Source organism: Corvus moneduloides, chromosome 19 (genome assembly GCF_009650955.1).
Source record: "Corvus moneduloides isolate bCorMon1 chromosome 19, bCorMon1.pri, whole genome shotgun sequence".
Lineage (NCBI taxonomy): Eukaryota > Metazoa > Chordata > Aves > Passeriformes > Corvidae > Corvus > Corvus moneduloides.
The window spans coordinates 3,672,029-3,689,187 of NC_045494.1; the positions used below are offsets into that span (position 1 = coordinate 3,672,029).

Genomic DNA, 17,159 nt, shown 5'->3' on the forward strand with positions numbered 1-17,159 from the left:
AGGTTGCATTGATCCAATTCAAAAGAAAAAACTAAAACTGAAGTTGTTCTTTTGTAGAAGAAACTGGTCAGATGATCCCCAGCAGTAGGTTTGCTGCACCTCCACAGCCAGATGTTGAGAACAGCAGTGGCAGCGAGCTGGACTCTGGGCAGAATGACTCCATTAAGACTCTTGATGATGCTGAAAATGCAGAGAGGGGATCCCAGGCTTCAGAGGACATAGGTAATAATAATAATGATGATGATAATAATAATGATAATGATAAGGATAATGACAGTGATGTCTCCAACTTTCATTTTATGCATCTTTTCACTAAACTTTTCTGTTTTTTTCGTAACTTCCATACATCAATAGAAAACTTCCAATTCTTAAGTTTGTTTTAAAAGCCTTTTTTTTCCCTGGGCAGGAGAGAAATCCAATGGTGACAGAAGTGATTCTCCAGGTGCAGGGAAGGGCATGCCAGGCTCAACACGGATGCTCACCAGATTGAGAAATCCAGATAGCAAACTGAGCCAGATGAAAAGCCAGCAGGTTGCTGCTGCAGCAAATGAAGCAAATAAGTTATATAAAGAAACCAGAGAGGTTTGTGCACATCTTGGAAAACTCAACTGCAAAAAATGTTCTGGAAAGATGATAATTTCTTTAAACAATACCAAATTTTATTTAAAAGTTTAAAAAATGGGTATTGGCAGGCAATGGAGGTACTTAAAAAAAAATTAGCAAATGGTGAAATTGTAATATCACGGGAAGCTTTTTCCCCCTTCTCCTTTGCTCTTCCTGTCTTGGGTGCTCTCTACAGAGTGATATGACACTGACCCAATGCACTGGTGTAGTTGTTTTATATGACTGGGTTGTTTGTTGTTTTGGTTCTGTTCTTTTTAAGTAGCCAAATTTTTCCAGGAAGGAAGTGTTTGACTGTTGGGACTTTTTTGCAGTTAATTGTATGCATATTATTTGGTATATTAATTTTATTTCTATTAACTGATTTTTCCTTGTAAGTTAACATTTGGTGCATTTATTGACAAACAAATTAGTCTAGTGATGTTATCCATGCCATGTTTTCAGAGTCCAGGATACTTGTTTGCTAAGCTACCTGTCTGAATTCTGTGAGAAGGGGGTTCACAGCTTACCTGAGTTTAGTGAAGCTCTTTTCCCAAGGCTCTCTTCCTCCATAGGCATAATCAGAGCAGCAAAACAGGCTCCTGTTTGGTCTGAGGAGCCTGGATGGTGATTTTTTAATGTTAAAGTTGATCCTGGGAATATCCTAGCTCTATAGACAGCCATTGAAGTACATATATTGCTGTATTGGATAAACAGTTACTTGCTTCTACAAACTGATGCAGGGTATTTTTATTCTTTTATAGATAGACATTTGAAGCCTAAATCATAAGTAAATAGAAGGAATGGTTTTAAAGATTCATTTAAATTTCCAATATTTCTTTCATAAGGTTCTGGTGGTCAACTCTCAAGGCGAAGTCTCCCGAGTGAACACCAAGAAGGATGTTGTGACTAAAGGAAATATCAACAATTATTTCAAACTGGGGCAGGAGGGGAAGTACCGTGTTTATCACAATCAATATGCAACCAATTCCTTTGCTTTGAACAAGCACCAGCACAGGGAAGACCACGACAAGAGGCGACACCTCTCACACAAATTCTGCCTGACTCCAGCTGGAGAGTTCAAGTGGAACGGATCTGTTCATGGCTCCAAAGTTCTGACCATATCCACCCTGAGGCTGACCATTATTCAGCTAGAAAACAATATCCCAGCATCCTTCCTTCACCCTAATTGGGCTTCTCACAGGTAAATTAATAAATGGAAATACATATTCTCGTGTTTTACTTGTGGTTTTACTAGCAGTGTTAATAAGCAATGGTCTTTGTTTTTTTCAAATCTGTGATTTCCAAGCATTCAGTATAATAAAATATGATGTCTGTTTAAGATGGAGGCTAAAAGGGTTGTACATTTGAGTAAAGTACTAATACAGGAGTTTTTATCCTACCATTAAATCTTCTTAAAATGGCGAGCTATATTAGTGCGTGTAAATATTTCATATCTTTTTCTTCTTTCCAATTTAGGTCTAACTGGATTAAGGCTGTTCAGATGTGCAGCAAACCCAGAGAATTTGCACTAGCACTGGCTATATTGGAGTGTGCAATCAAACCAGTTGTCATGCTGCCTATCTGGCGAGAATCCTTGGGGCACACGAGGTAAAATTAATAAATACTAAAATATTTTGCATTATGAGAATTTTACTTTGGTTTGCAATTGCTAGTTCCTTTAAGTCTGTAAGAATTACGTTTAAATTGAAACTTCAGCACTTGAAGTGTTTTTTCTCAACCAGAAACACTGAAAAACCATGACAATATTTAAAAGTGTCATTGCTCCTGCGTTTTTCTGAGCCACAGTTTCAAAAGTGCTAAAACTCTGGGAGAAGAGAAGAGCATATTTCAACACTCTCAGTTCAGTGGAGTCTGAGTTTTGTCTTTCATTTTGTCATAGGAGCAGAAAATAGATGTCTGTGTTAGACACAGTTGCATCCAGCTGTGTTTGCCTCATTGAAATTGCAAAAGAAAGTGATGTTCCTGTTACAAGTAATACCTAAAACCTGATAGTGGGCATTCCTCTTAACTTCAGATATTTAAACTTCTTCAAAGGAGTATTATGTGCTGTTGACTTCTTATATTTGCTTGCATGATTCTGTACTTAAATGCACTTAAATCTGTACGGAATAGATTACGCAGAATGACAGCAATAGAAAGAGAAGAAAAGGAGAAAGTAAAAAAAAAAGAGAGAAAACAAGAAGAAGAGGAAACAATGCAGCAAGCTACATGGGTGAAATACACATTTCCTGTCAAACACCAGGTGAGCGTTTCTTTTGTGGGAAGAACAAAGAAAATACAGAAACTGTTGATTTCTGACTCTTTTTCTGTTTTCGTTTAAGTTTACAATGTTCATGTCCTTGTGTTACTGCCTACCATGGGAGTAGGAACCATGGCCATGTATTCAAGCACATAATCCTGGTCTGAACTGAATTTGATCTGTGTCATGCTCTTACTGACACTGCCTGGAGTGAGAGATAAATGGTCTGCAAATGCAGCCTTTCCTAATGGAAGGTTTTGGTGGTTATTGGAATCTTGTCTGTATGTCTGTCCCATACCCACTCCCTCTCCCCAAAAAATCCAGCCTAGCTACCATTTGGAAGTTGTCTAATATGATGGAAACTACTATAGAAACCTCTTTATACTGTCCTACGGTAGATACTAACTACTTTTGTTGGAATAGTTCTTTGCTCTACACTTGTAACAAGCATACAGGTTGATTCAAAAACTCCTATAATCTTTCAGCTTTTAGGTAAATAGATTCTCACTATTGCATAAATAAACGAGGCTTTTAGATGTTACTGTGATAGAGCAATTTAATTATCAGCAAATATATCTTCAATTTTAGTACATTATTTCACAAATATACTTCAGCTTGCTTGGAAAAGTGTGTAAAAATTTGGAGGTTTTTTAAATCATCTTTTGGTTTTTAAATGTAAACATTAATAATGCAGCAATTAGCATCATTAATATTACGATTTTAAAAATATTTACAGGTTTGGAAGCAAAAAGGAGAGGAATATAGAGTAACAGGATATGGTGGCTGGAGCTGGATTAGTAAAACCTATGTCCACAGGTTTATGCCCAAACTGCCAGGAAATACTAATGCAAATTACAGAAAATTGCTATCAAGTAAGTGTCTGCATTGCTTATATTTTTTTAATTTCAGTTAATTTGTGTGTGGTATTTCTTAAGGAGCCTTTAGGAATAATTTTGTTCCAGCAAAGCTTTTGTGGATATCTGCTGATCTTTGTCGGTGTAACCTGTTCAGTCATCACAGATACTTTTTAGCTACATTAAATTATTTCAATTATGTTGTGTGTAATACTTGTGCATCTTTGTATATCCTTATTTAAATTAAAGGTAGATAAAAATTATGTAGAGAATCAAAACCAAAAAATAACATCTTAAATTTTGGGGGGATGTATAGATATATTCGATAGTGCACTGTTTAATCTATGGTGTTACCACTGGATACTGAATTTTCTTTCTGAATTTCACTAATGGTGTGCAGATGATTTGAGAAGTAAACTGGCATACATTCAAATGTGGCAGAGTACAAAAAATACTCTGGATAATTGAAATAATTTAATTTGTTAATAGCAAAGAGTGAAGATGAAAAGTGCAACTTGGATAAACGAAAAGGTCCAACTAAGATAAAAACAGAGAAAGACAGAGCAAAGGATTCTTGGGATCTGCAAGCAAAAGACAAAGCAGATGTCTCAGAAACCTTGGAGAAAGTACAAGTAAAAGAAGAAAAGTTGCGTGAAGAAAAAGTAGAAGTTGACACAATTTCTGAAAACTTAGATCAGGCCAAAGACACAGGTAATAATCTTTTGTTATTCTGAAACTGCTGTTCATGACACCATTGCATGAGTAAAAGCATAGAACCTCAGAAATAACTACTGAAACACTGTAACAGATTTTTTCAAGACATCTAAAATGTCTCAGTTAAATGATTGCCTATTATCCATTGTAGTAGTGTCTGAAGTTTTTGTTCCTTTTTTTATTGAAATCTATTAATATGCTAAATATGCATTTATTTCTTAGTACTTAATGTAAAAATATAATTTAGTATTCATTGTTGGGGAGCTCACTGACTCAGAGTTACTTCTTCTTCACAGTGGAAAAAGACATCGATGGTGAAAATGATAAAGTCATTAAGGAAGAACCTATGGATGTAGATGATGTGAAAATTGAATCGTCCATAAAAGATGAGGAAAGTCATTGTAAGCGGGATATAATCAATGTCAGTGAGGGATTTCATTTAAGGACTTGCTACAAACGGAAAGTAAAATCATCAAAATTAGATGGACTCCTGGAGAGGCGAATAAAACAATTTACACTGGAAGAAAAACAACGTCTAGAAAAGATTAAGCTAGAGGCTGGTGCTAAGACTGGGGGCATTCGATCTGTAAGCCCCCAGAAAAATGCAGATGAGCTACAAACGAGGAAGGGAAAAGAAGGAAGCCAGTTTGACAGTTCTTCCCAAGATCAAAGCTGTATTTCAGACAAGACCCAAGCCGAAGATGCAGAACAGGACTGTTTGCCCATCAGCAGCATCTCCTGTACCAAAACTGGGAATGAAGATGAGCCTTCTTTGCCTTTGTCAAACAGGCTCTCAAAAGGAGAAGGGCAGCTGCCGGATGAAGACTCCCCTCAATCCTCTGAAGGAGACAGCTCCATTCAGAATGATGGCAAAGAAAACAATCCTCAACCTTTGGCTGCTGCTAAGTGTCAAGGACAAGAGGCTCTTGGAGAGTCTGAGAGCTCTTTAGTGGATGGCTTGAAACAAACCAGTGCAGAAGGCAGAATCAAATGGGATGTTTCAGAAACAAATGAAAAACCCTTGAAACAAAAGCTACCTATTACCAGAGTATCTCAGCGAGAACTTGAAAACTTAGGGCCAGTGGTACCTGAAAGCAGCTGTAGAAGAGATGCTGTGGCCACTCTTGAAAAACCAGACTCAGAAGGGAATTCTGAACAGCAGAGCAAAGATCCAGAAAACAATTATATGATAAAAAGCCATATGGAAACAATGTCCTCTCAAGAAAGTGAAATGGAGGAAGAAATTGCTCCTGTAAAGGCTGAAAGTAAATCTGAAAAGATGGTATTTCACCAAAAATCAGCTAATAAAAATCTAGAATCGTTTAAAACAGGGCTGATTTCTGAAAGAAACCGTGAAAGTCAAACTCTGGAACACATGGATGGGGAACATATTAATGAGGATTTACTGAGCTCTAAACTAACAGAGGCGAATGGTCAAAAGAAAGGTCAGGAACTGAAAGTGGAGACAGGTACCATGAACAAATATCTTGATCAGACAAATGTAAATACTGTTACTGATAAAAAGAATAATAAAGATGAAGAAACTGAGACAGAAAAAGAAAAATCATCATTTCAAATGAATGGAAAAGACAATGACATCAAAGCATTATCAAATGATGACTGCTTAGTGAAAAATACCTGTGAAGCTAAGGCCGGGGGTGATATCGAACCAAAAGTTAATAATATTAATAAATCCATTCCAGAACATGAAATAAAACCATTGACTTTTAAGGAATCTTCAGTAAAACCATTCATGAATGGTGGCATCATGGGAGGAGAGGACACCAAGGATAAAAATAATGTGGACTTGAAGTCACATCTGCGGAGTTCACTTGAATCTGAGTCTGGAGAGAGTCTTCAGCCACCAGATGAAGTTCTCAAGTATGTGCAGAAAACTGAAGAAAACCAGCTTTCTCCGGAGAGATCTGCCAGTATTGGCTCTGCTTCCCCACCAACACAGCCTGTCTGTAAAGAAAATAACCTGAACAGAGAAACAGAATCCATGGAAACTGAAGCAGCTGAGGAGAAGAAAGTTGCTCCATCACCTGTAATCTCATGTGAGGAATCCAGCTTGAGGAGTCACTTTGCTGACCAGAATGGTGTACAGACCTATAAAATGGAAAATATTAATGGAGAAAGTAAAATAAAAACTGTTATTACTGAAGTGACTACCACAACCTCAACTGTGTCCACAGAGTCCAAAACGGTGTTTAAAGTCGCAGAGACTGGAGCTGCCAGTGATAAGAAAACCACAGTTGTTTCATCTACAGAAAACTGCGCCACCACCACTGTCACCACCACCACCACTGTGACCAAGCTCACCACTCCATCCGCAGACAGTAACTCTGATTTCATCTCTGTCCAAGAGCACAGTAAAACGGTGGTTACAACAACGGTCACCGATTCACTGACCACCCCAGAAGGCACATTGGTGACTTCTATGACTGTCAGCAAAGAATATTCCACAAAAGACAAAGTGAAGTTAATGAAATTTGCAAGACCCAAAAAAACTCGTTCTGGAACTGCCTTACCATCTTATAGGAAATTTGTTACCAAAAGCAGTAAAAAAAGCATATTTGTTTTACCCAATGATGACTTAAAAAAGCTGGCCAGGAGAGGAGGTATCAGAGAGGTTCCTTATTTCAATTACAATGCAAAGCCTGCCTTGGATATCTGGCCATATCCATCGCCAAGACCAACTTTTGGGATCACTTGGAGGTACATATTTTACATTTTTGAGAAAAAGTGTAGAATGTGATGAAATGACTTGATTTTTAAAATACAAGTGATACACAGGTTTGTGCCCAAACATGCAAATTTTGCTATTTATGATTCAGTTTTTTATATTGTTCAGTAAAAGTAGAATGGAAAACCTTTGTCCTGATGGTTTGGTTGGGTATTTTAAGTTGATTTTAAAATATAAGTCATTTTCTGTCATTAGGTATCGACTCCAAACAGTCAAATCTTTGGCTGGAGTGAGCCTGATGTTGAGATTATTGTGGGCATGTCTCAAGTGGGATGATATGGCAGCAAAAGCTCCACCTGGGGGAGGAACCACAAGGACAGGTATTGTTATTTTAAATTTCTTTGCAAAAGCTTTTGCTGTAAATTCTGAGTATTTCACTCCCTCAAAACATTTCTATAAAGGCTTGCTGTCAGCTGTGGCATTTGAATTTTGTTTACTGATTCTTTGCCTTGAGTATGTTGGGTTGATTGGAGATATAGCTTTATTTGTTTCTTTTATTAATGTACTGGGACTCATTTGTTGCAGAAACAACTGAAACTGAAATTACAACAACAGAAATAATCAAGCGGAGAGATGTTGGTCCGTATGGGATCCGGTCAGAGTACTGTATAAGAAAAATCATTTGTCCCATTGGTGTTCCAGAGGCTCCAAAAGGTTGGTTGGTTTGTTTGTTTGTTCGTTTGTTTAGACATTTCCCCCCTCCCTGTAATCCTGAGGTAAGATAATCTAGATCTAAGGTAGCTGTATCTTTATGCTAATTCAAACCATCAAGGGAGCAAATGCAGCTTGCCTGAACGACTCATTTACCTACCGGGAAACAAATACTGCATTTAACAAATGGACATGATTTATCTGAAGCTGAAAGGCCTTCCTGTTTATAAAATGGGACTGAAATCTCTTAATCTTGGTTTACACTTCAATTTCATTTTACAGTATAGCTTAATGTGTGTGTTTTGACTGTTCTCTAAAGAAACTCCAACACCCCAGAGGAAGGGACTTCGATCAAGTGCCCTCAGGCCAAAAAGGCCAGAAACACCCAAGCAAACAGGCCCTGTTATAATGGAAACTTGGGTAGCAGAGGAGGAATTGGAACTGTGGGAGATCAGGGCATTTGCTGAAAGGTAAACAAACTCAAGTGAACTTTTAAAGAAAGTAGTCTTAATTTGTATGATTGTTAAATAAAAGTTCCCCCTAGAGAACACGGACTTGGTCACTCTGATCACTAAAAACACATCCATGTTGTATTTTTACTGGGCCCTTTGTTAATGATAGTCAAGCTTAAAGTTATAAAGCTTAACTATTTGCTGGTACCAAAACTAAGGTATGCAGATATTTCAGATTTGTTAGAACTAATACTATGTTAATTTTTCCATGCTTATGAACTAACCGCTATTATATGCTAAAAGGCTACTACTGTAATTCATGGAAAGGCTTTAGGCTGCTTTTGGCATGACTTTATACAGTATTTGTTAAATACTTCTATAATCCAAAGAAAATAACTGTGCACAAGTAAATTGAGCCTGAGAATATTCAAGTCATAAGGTGCATATTTTCAGTATCACATGCTTAGAGTTGGAACAAGATTTTTGAATCTCTTGGAAAGAATAATTTTAAATATATGTTATTACATGGGTTCCTTGCAGTCTCAGATGTAATTATAAATTCCAGTTTTGATTAATAGTTTCCTGTAAGATGTTGCAGTAGTTTAGCATCAGGATGTTTCAGGGATGTTGCATGCAACTTCAGTAGTTTATTTTGAAATATTTTTAAAGCCGTGACCAGTTTTTCAATGATCTTCTGTCTCAACAGTTGCTCTTATGAGAGCAATTAAATTCGATAGAAACGAATGCAGTTTGATGGTTGGATTTTATGTGGTGGTATAACTTACTTTTGGTTGTGTCTTTGGCAGGGTGGAGAAGGAAAAGGCACAGGCAGTTGAACAACAGGCTAAGGTTAGTGAACAGAAGAAGGCAGAGGAATTCAAGGCCCAATTGGAGGCTCAGCTAAAACACCAACGTTTGGCTGCCCAGCAGGTGGGGAGCTGTTGGTTGTCCCACCAGTCAGCAACTGCACTGCTCACCACATGCATCACAGGCTGGGAAATGAACTTATCCCTTGCTTACGCCATTTCTCAAATAGCGCCAACTGCAAATTAAGCCATCAAACAATGCTGCCGCCACTGTGTACATTTGTTATTTTGAAACAGGGTTAAAGCAAAGGTTTGTTCTGGATTGCCTTTTTTTCCCCCCACGTCATTTATAACGCTTTAGAAAGGTGTAGTTTGTTTCCATTTTAAAAGAAGGCTGGGAAGCACCCATTTCCAGGCGAGGTCCTCAGTGTTCTATGTGTAATGAAAAGCTGCCTTGGAATACAGCTGACTTGGGAATACAACTGCATTTCATGCTTCACTCAAATCTTTTGATTTTATTCTATCTTTTCTGAGTTAAGCCCATTAATAATTTTATTTAAATTTATGTAGATATGTGTATGTATTTATATATAAATGTATGCCCTTAGGAAACCCGATGCCATGTTGGTATTTCACATACATTATTAAGAACAGTGCTTTTTCCCAACTTATTCCTTTTTCATTTCATCTTCCCTGACAAAAACCCAAGTAGTGAATGAGTGCTTCTGATTTGTGGGCATTACTATAGTGCTGGAATTCAAATTAAATAAATACAGAGATAATTCCAGTAACATAGGAAAAAATGTTAGATTAGTTGACATAATTTTAGAAGAGCCTACTGATACAATCCCTTCACAAAGGGGCTCTCTAGATGAAATGTGCCTTTTCAACAGTTACAGCACAGAAGGTCACTAGGTAAGGTAAGGGATTTTGAACCTAATTTTTTTAAGCAGGCTGCAAACTGGATTTACATTTAAAAGAATATTTTTTAAAATTGCATTCTCAATGGTGAAGCAGAATGAAAGTCTGGTTTTTTCGGTTACTGGCAGGATCTCAGTGCAGGAAGCTCTAAATTTAGGAATGCTAATAGTAAACTCTGTGTTGATGATGATATACCAATTACTGACCTAGATGTATGCACATGGTCAAAGCCAAATATAGATGGAAATTCTTCGATTTTTCTTCTAATCTTTCTGATTAATCTGAGACAAATTAATATGTTGAGGGTTTTTTTTTTTTTTTTAAGTAAAATGTGGAGTGAAATTAACATAAACTGATAAGGTTTTTAAAGTTGCTATAAATGAAAATTTCTGGCTGTGTATTCTAAGCATATTTTTAGTTCTGGAGGTCAAGGAGCCTATTCTTCAATCCTCTACAATTTAAACTAAAATCCTACCAGAGGCCTTTTTCTCTCAATACTGGGTAGAGACAATGTTTATGTTGCAAAATCTGAAAATACTAATTATCCCTTTATTCCATTTTTTTTTTCTAAATTCCATAGAAACGGCTGGAACAGCAGAAGCAGATCCCTGCAGGAGGTGTGGTCCCTGCAGCCACCGCAGCCAGCAGCCCTGCAACCACAGTCTCCACACCACAGAAAGTCATGGTGGGCCCTCTGACAGGCCCTGTCCCCACGGGAACCAAAGTAGTACTCACCACTAAAGTGGGTTCTCCAGCTACAGTAACATTCCAACAGAGCAAGAATTTCCATCAAACTTTTGCTACTTGGGTTAAACAAGGCCAATCTTCAACAGGTAAGGAGCCATTTGTCATGGAAGGAACATGTGCTGGAGTTCATCCTGTGTATACATCACATTCTATATACACATCACATCTCCTCCAAATATGCAGCATTATTACATTTCTCGTTATCTTTGCTCTTAACTCCTGCTGTGCCAGAAGGACATTTCTGAGATTATACCTGTCTAGTTTTCACTTGTTTTGACTTGGTAGGAAGTCTCATTTCTGACTTGTCTCATTCATTACTTACAGTTTTTGTACTAGTAATCATTCATTAAAGCATTTTATGGTGTAACATACTGTTTCCAAAAAAGAATCTTTACCAAAGAAAGCATGACACATTCAAAAAAAACAAAAATGTAAAAGTAATCCTGTAGTTTGCTGTTTCATACTTGAAAAACAGTCATCTCATTGACTAATTATTCTGCTCTAAACCTGCCTGTTCTGTGTGCCTCAATAGCCACTAGCACAGCTGCCACCTCAGCCACAACCATTGCCAGCACAGGGCAGACCTTCCAGCTCTCAGGCAGCCCAGTAACGATGGCAGGGAAAGTGATAACTAAGCTGCCACTCCCTGCAAACAGCAAGATTGTTGCCGTCAATGTGCCATCAACTCAAGGAGGTAGGGCAAAGGGAACTGAATAAAAATTGTATTCCAGCTTGCTGCTTAATTCTCCTTTGACACTATTTTCCCAGTGAAGTAAACTGCGACTTGAAGGGGGAAAAATATTTTATATATATATATATAAATACAAGTTTCCACAGCTTGTTCCCCTTGTGTTACATATTTGTGTCTGGAAGGGAAAAAATGCAAGATTTTGCCTATAAATTATTCTGCATTTCCTAGCACAAAATTAGGAGCTTTATTTTGAGCAATGTGGAATGAAGCATGCTTTTTTTTTGTTATCTAAATCAACAAAGCAACTTTCTTCACAAAAATACTAATGCCTACAGCTGCTCTTCACTGATGAGGAGTATGGCTCCAGACTAAGATTAGCATTTTTGATTGTTGCCTCAAGAAGAGGACTTAATATTTTGAGATTTGTGAATGTATGTTGAACAGAAAAGCCCAATTCTCTGTCTCCATCATATTTAGCATTTGAGCAAGTCATGAAGGCTGCAGATTTTGTATTGAAATTTCTTAGGTGACAGGAGAAGCATTGCCTGTTTTCTTCAGCACCACATGTTGTAGGTGAAAGGTGTTTAAACTGTTCTCTACATTTGAAATTAATCAGATTATAGCTTTTAATGGTTGTATAACACTAATTTGTGGCACCCTGTCAATGCAAGGACTTTGCAGTTACCATCAAACTGATATTAGCGAAGTTCATACTTTCCTTAACCTTTTCTAAAATATCTGTTTCCTAACTTAAAATGGACTATTTAAACTACTTGAAGCTGGACTACTGATAAAGTATGATGCTGCTTCTTTTTACAATATGACAAAGGCTCTCCCAAGACGTGTTGAAAGGCTCAAAGGCATTCTAGAAACCTGGAGACTGAGTTCTAAATGCCACCCTGGAGTTGCAGTTACCTATTTTGCTGGCCATTATGTCATTAATGAATGCTCAATTTTTCTTTAATTAGGTGTGGTTCAAGTTCAGCAAAAGGTATTGGGTATCATTCCATCAACTACAGGTGCAAGTCAAACCTTTACTTCATTCCAGCCAAGGACAGCAACTGTAACCATTAGGCCAAACACCACAGGGACGCTAGGAACAACAAGCACTTCACAAGTAAGATGTTTTTCTGGTTATTTAACTCAAAAAAAAAAGTGGGTGCATAGATTTTAAGTTACTGGCAGATAGTAAAACTTCTGGCTAATCACTTTTCAATGTTTTTGGCTCCTCTCAGCAATGGTGTGTATGGGTCCTTTATTCCAAAGAGGTACAACAGTTCCCTCCAATTGGGAAAATTAAAACACACAAGGAAAATAATTCAGGGCATATTTCAGGGGCTTTTTCCCTAAGTTTACACATGGTCTCCTCTTTGGTGTGCGCAGGTAGTGCAGGGTACACCGCTGCGCCCCGGGATGACAGTGATCCGGACACCACTGCAGCAGTCAACCCTTGGCAAGACCATCATTCGAACACCTGTAGTGGTGCAACAAGGTATTCTGCCAGCCAGTAGGTTCACTTTAATATTTAAATTCCCAGTGTGAAATCCATGGTTTGTTTCTTCATTAATTCCTTGTGTATCATTGTGTCCCAATGCAAAAATCCCTCATTTTGATGCTTGACTTTTAACTAACGCCTTTTTTGGCTCTTGGATGTGTTGGCTGGAGGCTTTGTCAGTGTTGTTCATCATTGACACTGGGAAAGGTAGTACTTAATTTTAAGTCCATTCACTCTGGGGAAAAAAAAAGAAAAACTGAAAAACCCTAAAAACATATAGAGTAATTGTGCATTGAGAAAGCCTCCCTTTTTGTTGGTTTTTTCATAAAGAGAAGCTAAATGTTTGAAGTATTCCATATGCATGCAACCTTAAAATAGAAAACATTTTGCAGACATTTTTCAGTCAATCACATAAATGGTTTGTAAAGAAAATTTATGTGCAAACTGCAGTGTTTGCTTCACCTGTCTGATCACTATCATACCCCACTGCAATTTGTGACTTGGAGGTTTCCTGTGCTTATGGTTAAAAAGCTCAAAACATGTTTCTTAGCTCAAATTCTTCTCTTCCAGGTCAGACACAGCAAGTGGTGACTCAAATAATCAGGGGTCAGCCTGTCTCAACAGCAGTTTCTAGTACCAGCACAGCTTCTTCCAGCACTGGGCAGAAAACCATCACAAGCTCTGGAGCAGCCCCTCAACAAGTTCAGCCACAGACCCCAGCACCGCCCCCTCGCCCTCAGCAGGGCCAGGTGAAGCTGACAATGGCCCAGCTCACGCAGCTCACACAAGGACAGGTAAAGCACTGGACAGTCCTGGGTGTGGAAGTGTGCTAACACCCATCCAGCCTTTGGATTTCAGCAGTGTAGTGCCTGTGCCCTTAAATTTATGTGTCTGGCTTCATTTAGGATGACCATTGGCATAATTACAGACTGAAAGCAGCCTAAATAGTAAATAAATAAAATAAATAGTAACTACAAAGTAAGTCGTTTTAATAGTAAAGTTTTAACTCCCACTTCCTGTTGTATTTCCCAGTAAGGTATCTGGCATCAGGAGTGTTCAGCAGTATGGAAAAAGAAGTCTTTAATAGCAGTAAGGGACATAATTATTCTGTATGGCCTATTTTGTAGACATTCAGATCATAATGTTGATTCCTTGTCTTTTGATTTGATGTGAAGATTTAGTTTTCATTCATGCTCTCCAGAATCTCAGAGGAAAAGTTGCAGTATCTTTGAGCAGAGGAGGAAAAAGTTCTTACAACTTCTGCTCAGATCATGAAGGTCTGTTGGCAAAAAATAAGTTTAGAGTCAATTTTTGGGTCCAAGTACATTTCTGTGATTTACCACAATATCTATTCTTCAAACTATAAATAATACATATAAATTACTGCAATGTACAGACTGCTGGTTGCCAGATAAGGCTTTTTGTAGGTGGAACAAGACTTGGAGTTCAAGCTGAAGGGGGAGGGTAGGTTTAGATTAGATACTGGGAGGAAATTCTTCCCTGTGAGGGTGGGGAGGCCCTGGTGCAGGGTGCCCAGAGAAGCTGTGGCTGCCCCATCCCTGGAAGTGTCCAAGGCCAGGTTGGACGGGGCTTGGAGCCGCCTGGGACAGTGGAAGGTGTGGGTGGAACTGGGTGAGCTTTAAGTTTCCTCCCAGCCTAAACCATTCTGTGAGTTTCTACACCAAAGACTCACAGGTTTTGTATTGTGTTCTGTTCGTTCACAAAATGTGTAACTCCACCCTAGCCATCTGGGGCGATAGAATTGTTGAAAGAGTATTTTATTATCTCAGATGCTAGTTTTAGATTTTAGGAGTACGGTATGTGATAAAAATATTGAATTTTGAAATCTAAACCCCTCATTATTCTGATTTTCAGCAAAGCCTGTCTAAGAATCGTGTCACTAATACATCAATATTAACTTTTTTTTAGGGTGGCAGTCAAGGTTTAACTGTGGTAATTCAGGGACAAGGTCAAACTACTGGTCAGTTACAGTTAATCCCTCAGGGTGTGACTGTAATACCTGGTCCAGGACAACAGCTTATGCAAGCAGCTATGCCAAATGGTACAATTCAGAGATTTCTGTTCACCCCACTACCAGCAGCTGCTACTACAGCTAGCACAACTACAACCACGGTTTCTACTTCAGCCTCGGGTAAGCACTGTTCTGTTCAGCAGGAAAAAAGCTTCCATTTCAATTGCATGGGAGTATTTATGCAGCTGGAGGTGGTCTGTTAGTGCAGTAAATTTGTTGGAAGTGTGTTGCAGAGTCTGTTGAGTTGCTGCATAGAGCTTTGCAGTAGTTCCAGAGGGTTTGAGTTAGTAAGGCTCATAGCCCCACCATTTACAATTAATGGAATCCTCGTTTGTGTTGTTCTCAGCTGCAGGGGAACTGAAGCCGGCTCTGCAGGCGCCACCAGCACCGGCTGTGCCCGCGGGGCAGGGGCAGCCCCAGGGCCAGCCCAGCTCGGCCCCTGCGCAGCCCGTGGGGGCGCAGCCCCAGGGTGCTCAGCCCGAGGCCCTGAGCCAGCCCGAAGTCTCCGGTGACTCTGCGGCGCCCCCCGAAGCTCAGCCGTCCAAATCTCCAGCTCAGTCTCCAGCCCAGGCTCGGGGACTCTCTCCAGCGCCAGGCCTGATGCAGCCGCCGCCTGTGGGCCTGCCCCCAGGCCAGTGCCCGGCCCAGGCTCAGCATCCAGCTCAGGTGCAGACTCCAACCCGACAACCCAGTCCGATGTGGCCCCATGCTCCCATACAAATTCCAGCTGGGCTGCAGCAATCCCAGCCTCAGGTTCAGACCTCAGGCTCAACCCTTGCAAGTTTAAACCCTCAAAGTTTAAATCAGGTTCCTGTGCAGTGCCCAGCTCATCCTCAGCTGCACCTTCAGCAGCCTCCAACAAGTGTTACTGAATTGCCTCAGCTTCAGCAGCAAGTGGAAATCCTCTCTCAGCTGCAGCCCCATGCTGTGGCTCAGATACAAGCCCAGCAGGGCAGCGTGCCGCAGATCAAGCTTCAGTTACCTCTTGAGATCCAACACGGTAGCCCAGTGCAGGCTCAGCAGATTGCCAGTGTGGTGACAGTGCAAACAGCTAGTGTTCAGGAGCAGCTGCACAGAGTTCAGCAGCTCAGGGAGCAGCAACAGAAGAAAAAGCAGCAACAGATAGAAATTAAACATGAGCACACCCTTCAGGCTTCTAATCAAAGTGACATTATCCAGAAACAGGTAAAGTTAACAGAAGGAAATTAACACTTACTGAAGTAAGTATTGAAAGAAATACAGTTTGAAATGCCTGTTGTTGTTAACAATGTTAATACATTTGATAGGCAGTTAATTTGATTCTTTCAAAGATAGTGCACGATTGCTGTTGGCAATTTAATGACACATTCCAAGTTAATTCAGCACATCAAGTCACTTGTACCATGTTTGCATTCTTCTGTCACCTTGATTCTGTTTACCACTAGCTGCTGGGACAAATCTGTCTCTATTCTCAATTCAGGAAAGATAGGTCAGAGCTAGGAGAGCTGATGGAGAGAACACATGTGCAGTACTTTCATTACCTGAAAACTGAGGTTCCACAGAGGTATCTGAAATGGGATGCTGTTGGATGGCTGCAGGGCTTAAAAAATACATGTTATAAGACTCTTACCATTTTTAAAACAACCAGTCACTGAGGAAATACAGTCAACTTACATTTAGTCCCTGGATTTAAACCTGACATAAGCAAACTGTCCTGCTCTGGGGGTGGTGGTATTCATTTTCAAATTCTTTTTCAATTTTCAAATAATTGTTTTAAACCAGCACTGCTTCCCTGATAAAATCAGCTTTATTTTGTAACTCAGTGAAATAAATGGCACTTCAACTTTTTCTTTAACTTAAGAAATGTCCTGGTTCTGCCCATAATGCTGTGAAATACTGGCTAAAGTTTTCGTGTTGTATTTTGAAATCTGTATCATCCTACAGGTGGTTGTGAAGCAGAATGCTGTCATAGAAAATTTGAAACAGAAGAAGACATTGACTCCAGCTGAGAGGGAAGAAAATCAGAGGTGAATGTGCATCACAGTGCATCTGTAGATGTCAAGTTTTTCATTTATTACATCTTTTAATGGTATCATAATGAAATGCTGGTTTGTAAAAACCTGGTTAAAGAAGTGTTGCTATTTTAAATTGGTTAGAGTAACATTTAGAAGTAAGTTTCATAATGATCTTTATTGCATTAGTATAATC

At 39.2% G+C, this 17,159-nt stretch overlaps 1 protein-coding gene across 12 annotated transcripts in view; it reads left to right on the forward strand.

Annotated features, from left to right (window-relative positions):
* Nucleotides 1-17,159, forward strand: part of BPTF (bromodomain PHD finger transcription factor) — a 54,023-nt gene that overhangs the window by 23,400 nt on the left and 13,464 nt on the right. For 6 of the 12 annotated variants that reach the window (XM_032128839.1, XM_032128842.1, XM_032128848.1 and 3 more), the window contains 20 exons: nucleotides 58-222; nucleotides 407-582; nucleotides 1,449-1,804; nucleotides 2,080-2,211; nucleotides 2,737-2,866; nucleotides 3,600-3,735; nucleotides 4,207-4,428; nucleotides 4,728-7,149; nucleotides 7,373-7,497; nucleotides 7,703-7,831; nucleotides 8,148-8,298; nucleotides 9,087-9,210; nucleotides 10,588-10,840; nucleotides 11,287-11,448; nucleotides 12,414-12,562; nucleotides 12,829-12,952; nucleotides 13,511-13,734; nucleotides 14,870-15,092; nucleotides 15,319-15,638; nucleotides 16,896-16,978. In XM_032128839.1, coding sequence (XP_031984730.1) covers nucleotides 58-222; nucleotides 407-582; nucleotides 1,449-1,804; nucleotides 2,080-2,211; nucleotides 2,737-2,866; nucleotides 3,600-3,735; nucleotides 4,207-4,428; nucleotides 4,728-7,149; nucleotides 7,373-7,497; nucleotides 7,703-7,831; nucleotides 8,148-8,298; nucleotides 9,087-9,210; nucleotides 10,588-10,840; nucleotides 11,287-11,448; nucleotides 12,414-12,562; nucleotides 12,829-12,952; nucleotides 13,511-13,734; nucleotides 14,870-15,092; nucleotides 15,319-15,638; nucleotides 16,896-16,978 — 5,806 coding nt within the window. The remainder of the gene's footprint in view (nucleotides 1-57; nucleotides 223-406; nucleotides 583-1,448; nucleotides 1,805-2,079; nucleotides 2,212-2,736; nucleotides 2,867-3,599; nucleotides 3,736-4,206; nucleotides 4,429-4,727; nucleotides 7,150-7,372; nucleotides 7,498-7,702; nucleotides 7,832-8,147; nucleotides 8,299-9,086; nucleotides 9,211-10,587; nucleotides 10,841-11,286; nucleotides 11,449-12,413; nucleotides 12,563-12,828; nucleotides 12,953-13,510; nucleotides 13,735-14,869; nucleotides 15,093-15,318; nucleotides 15,639-16,895; nucleotides 16,979-17,159) is intronic. The other 6 variants (XM_032128851.1, XM_032128852.1, XM_032128840.1 and 3 more) reach the window with 5 other exon arrangements.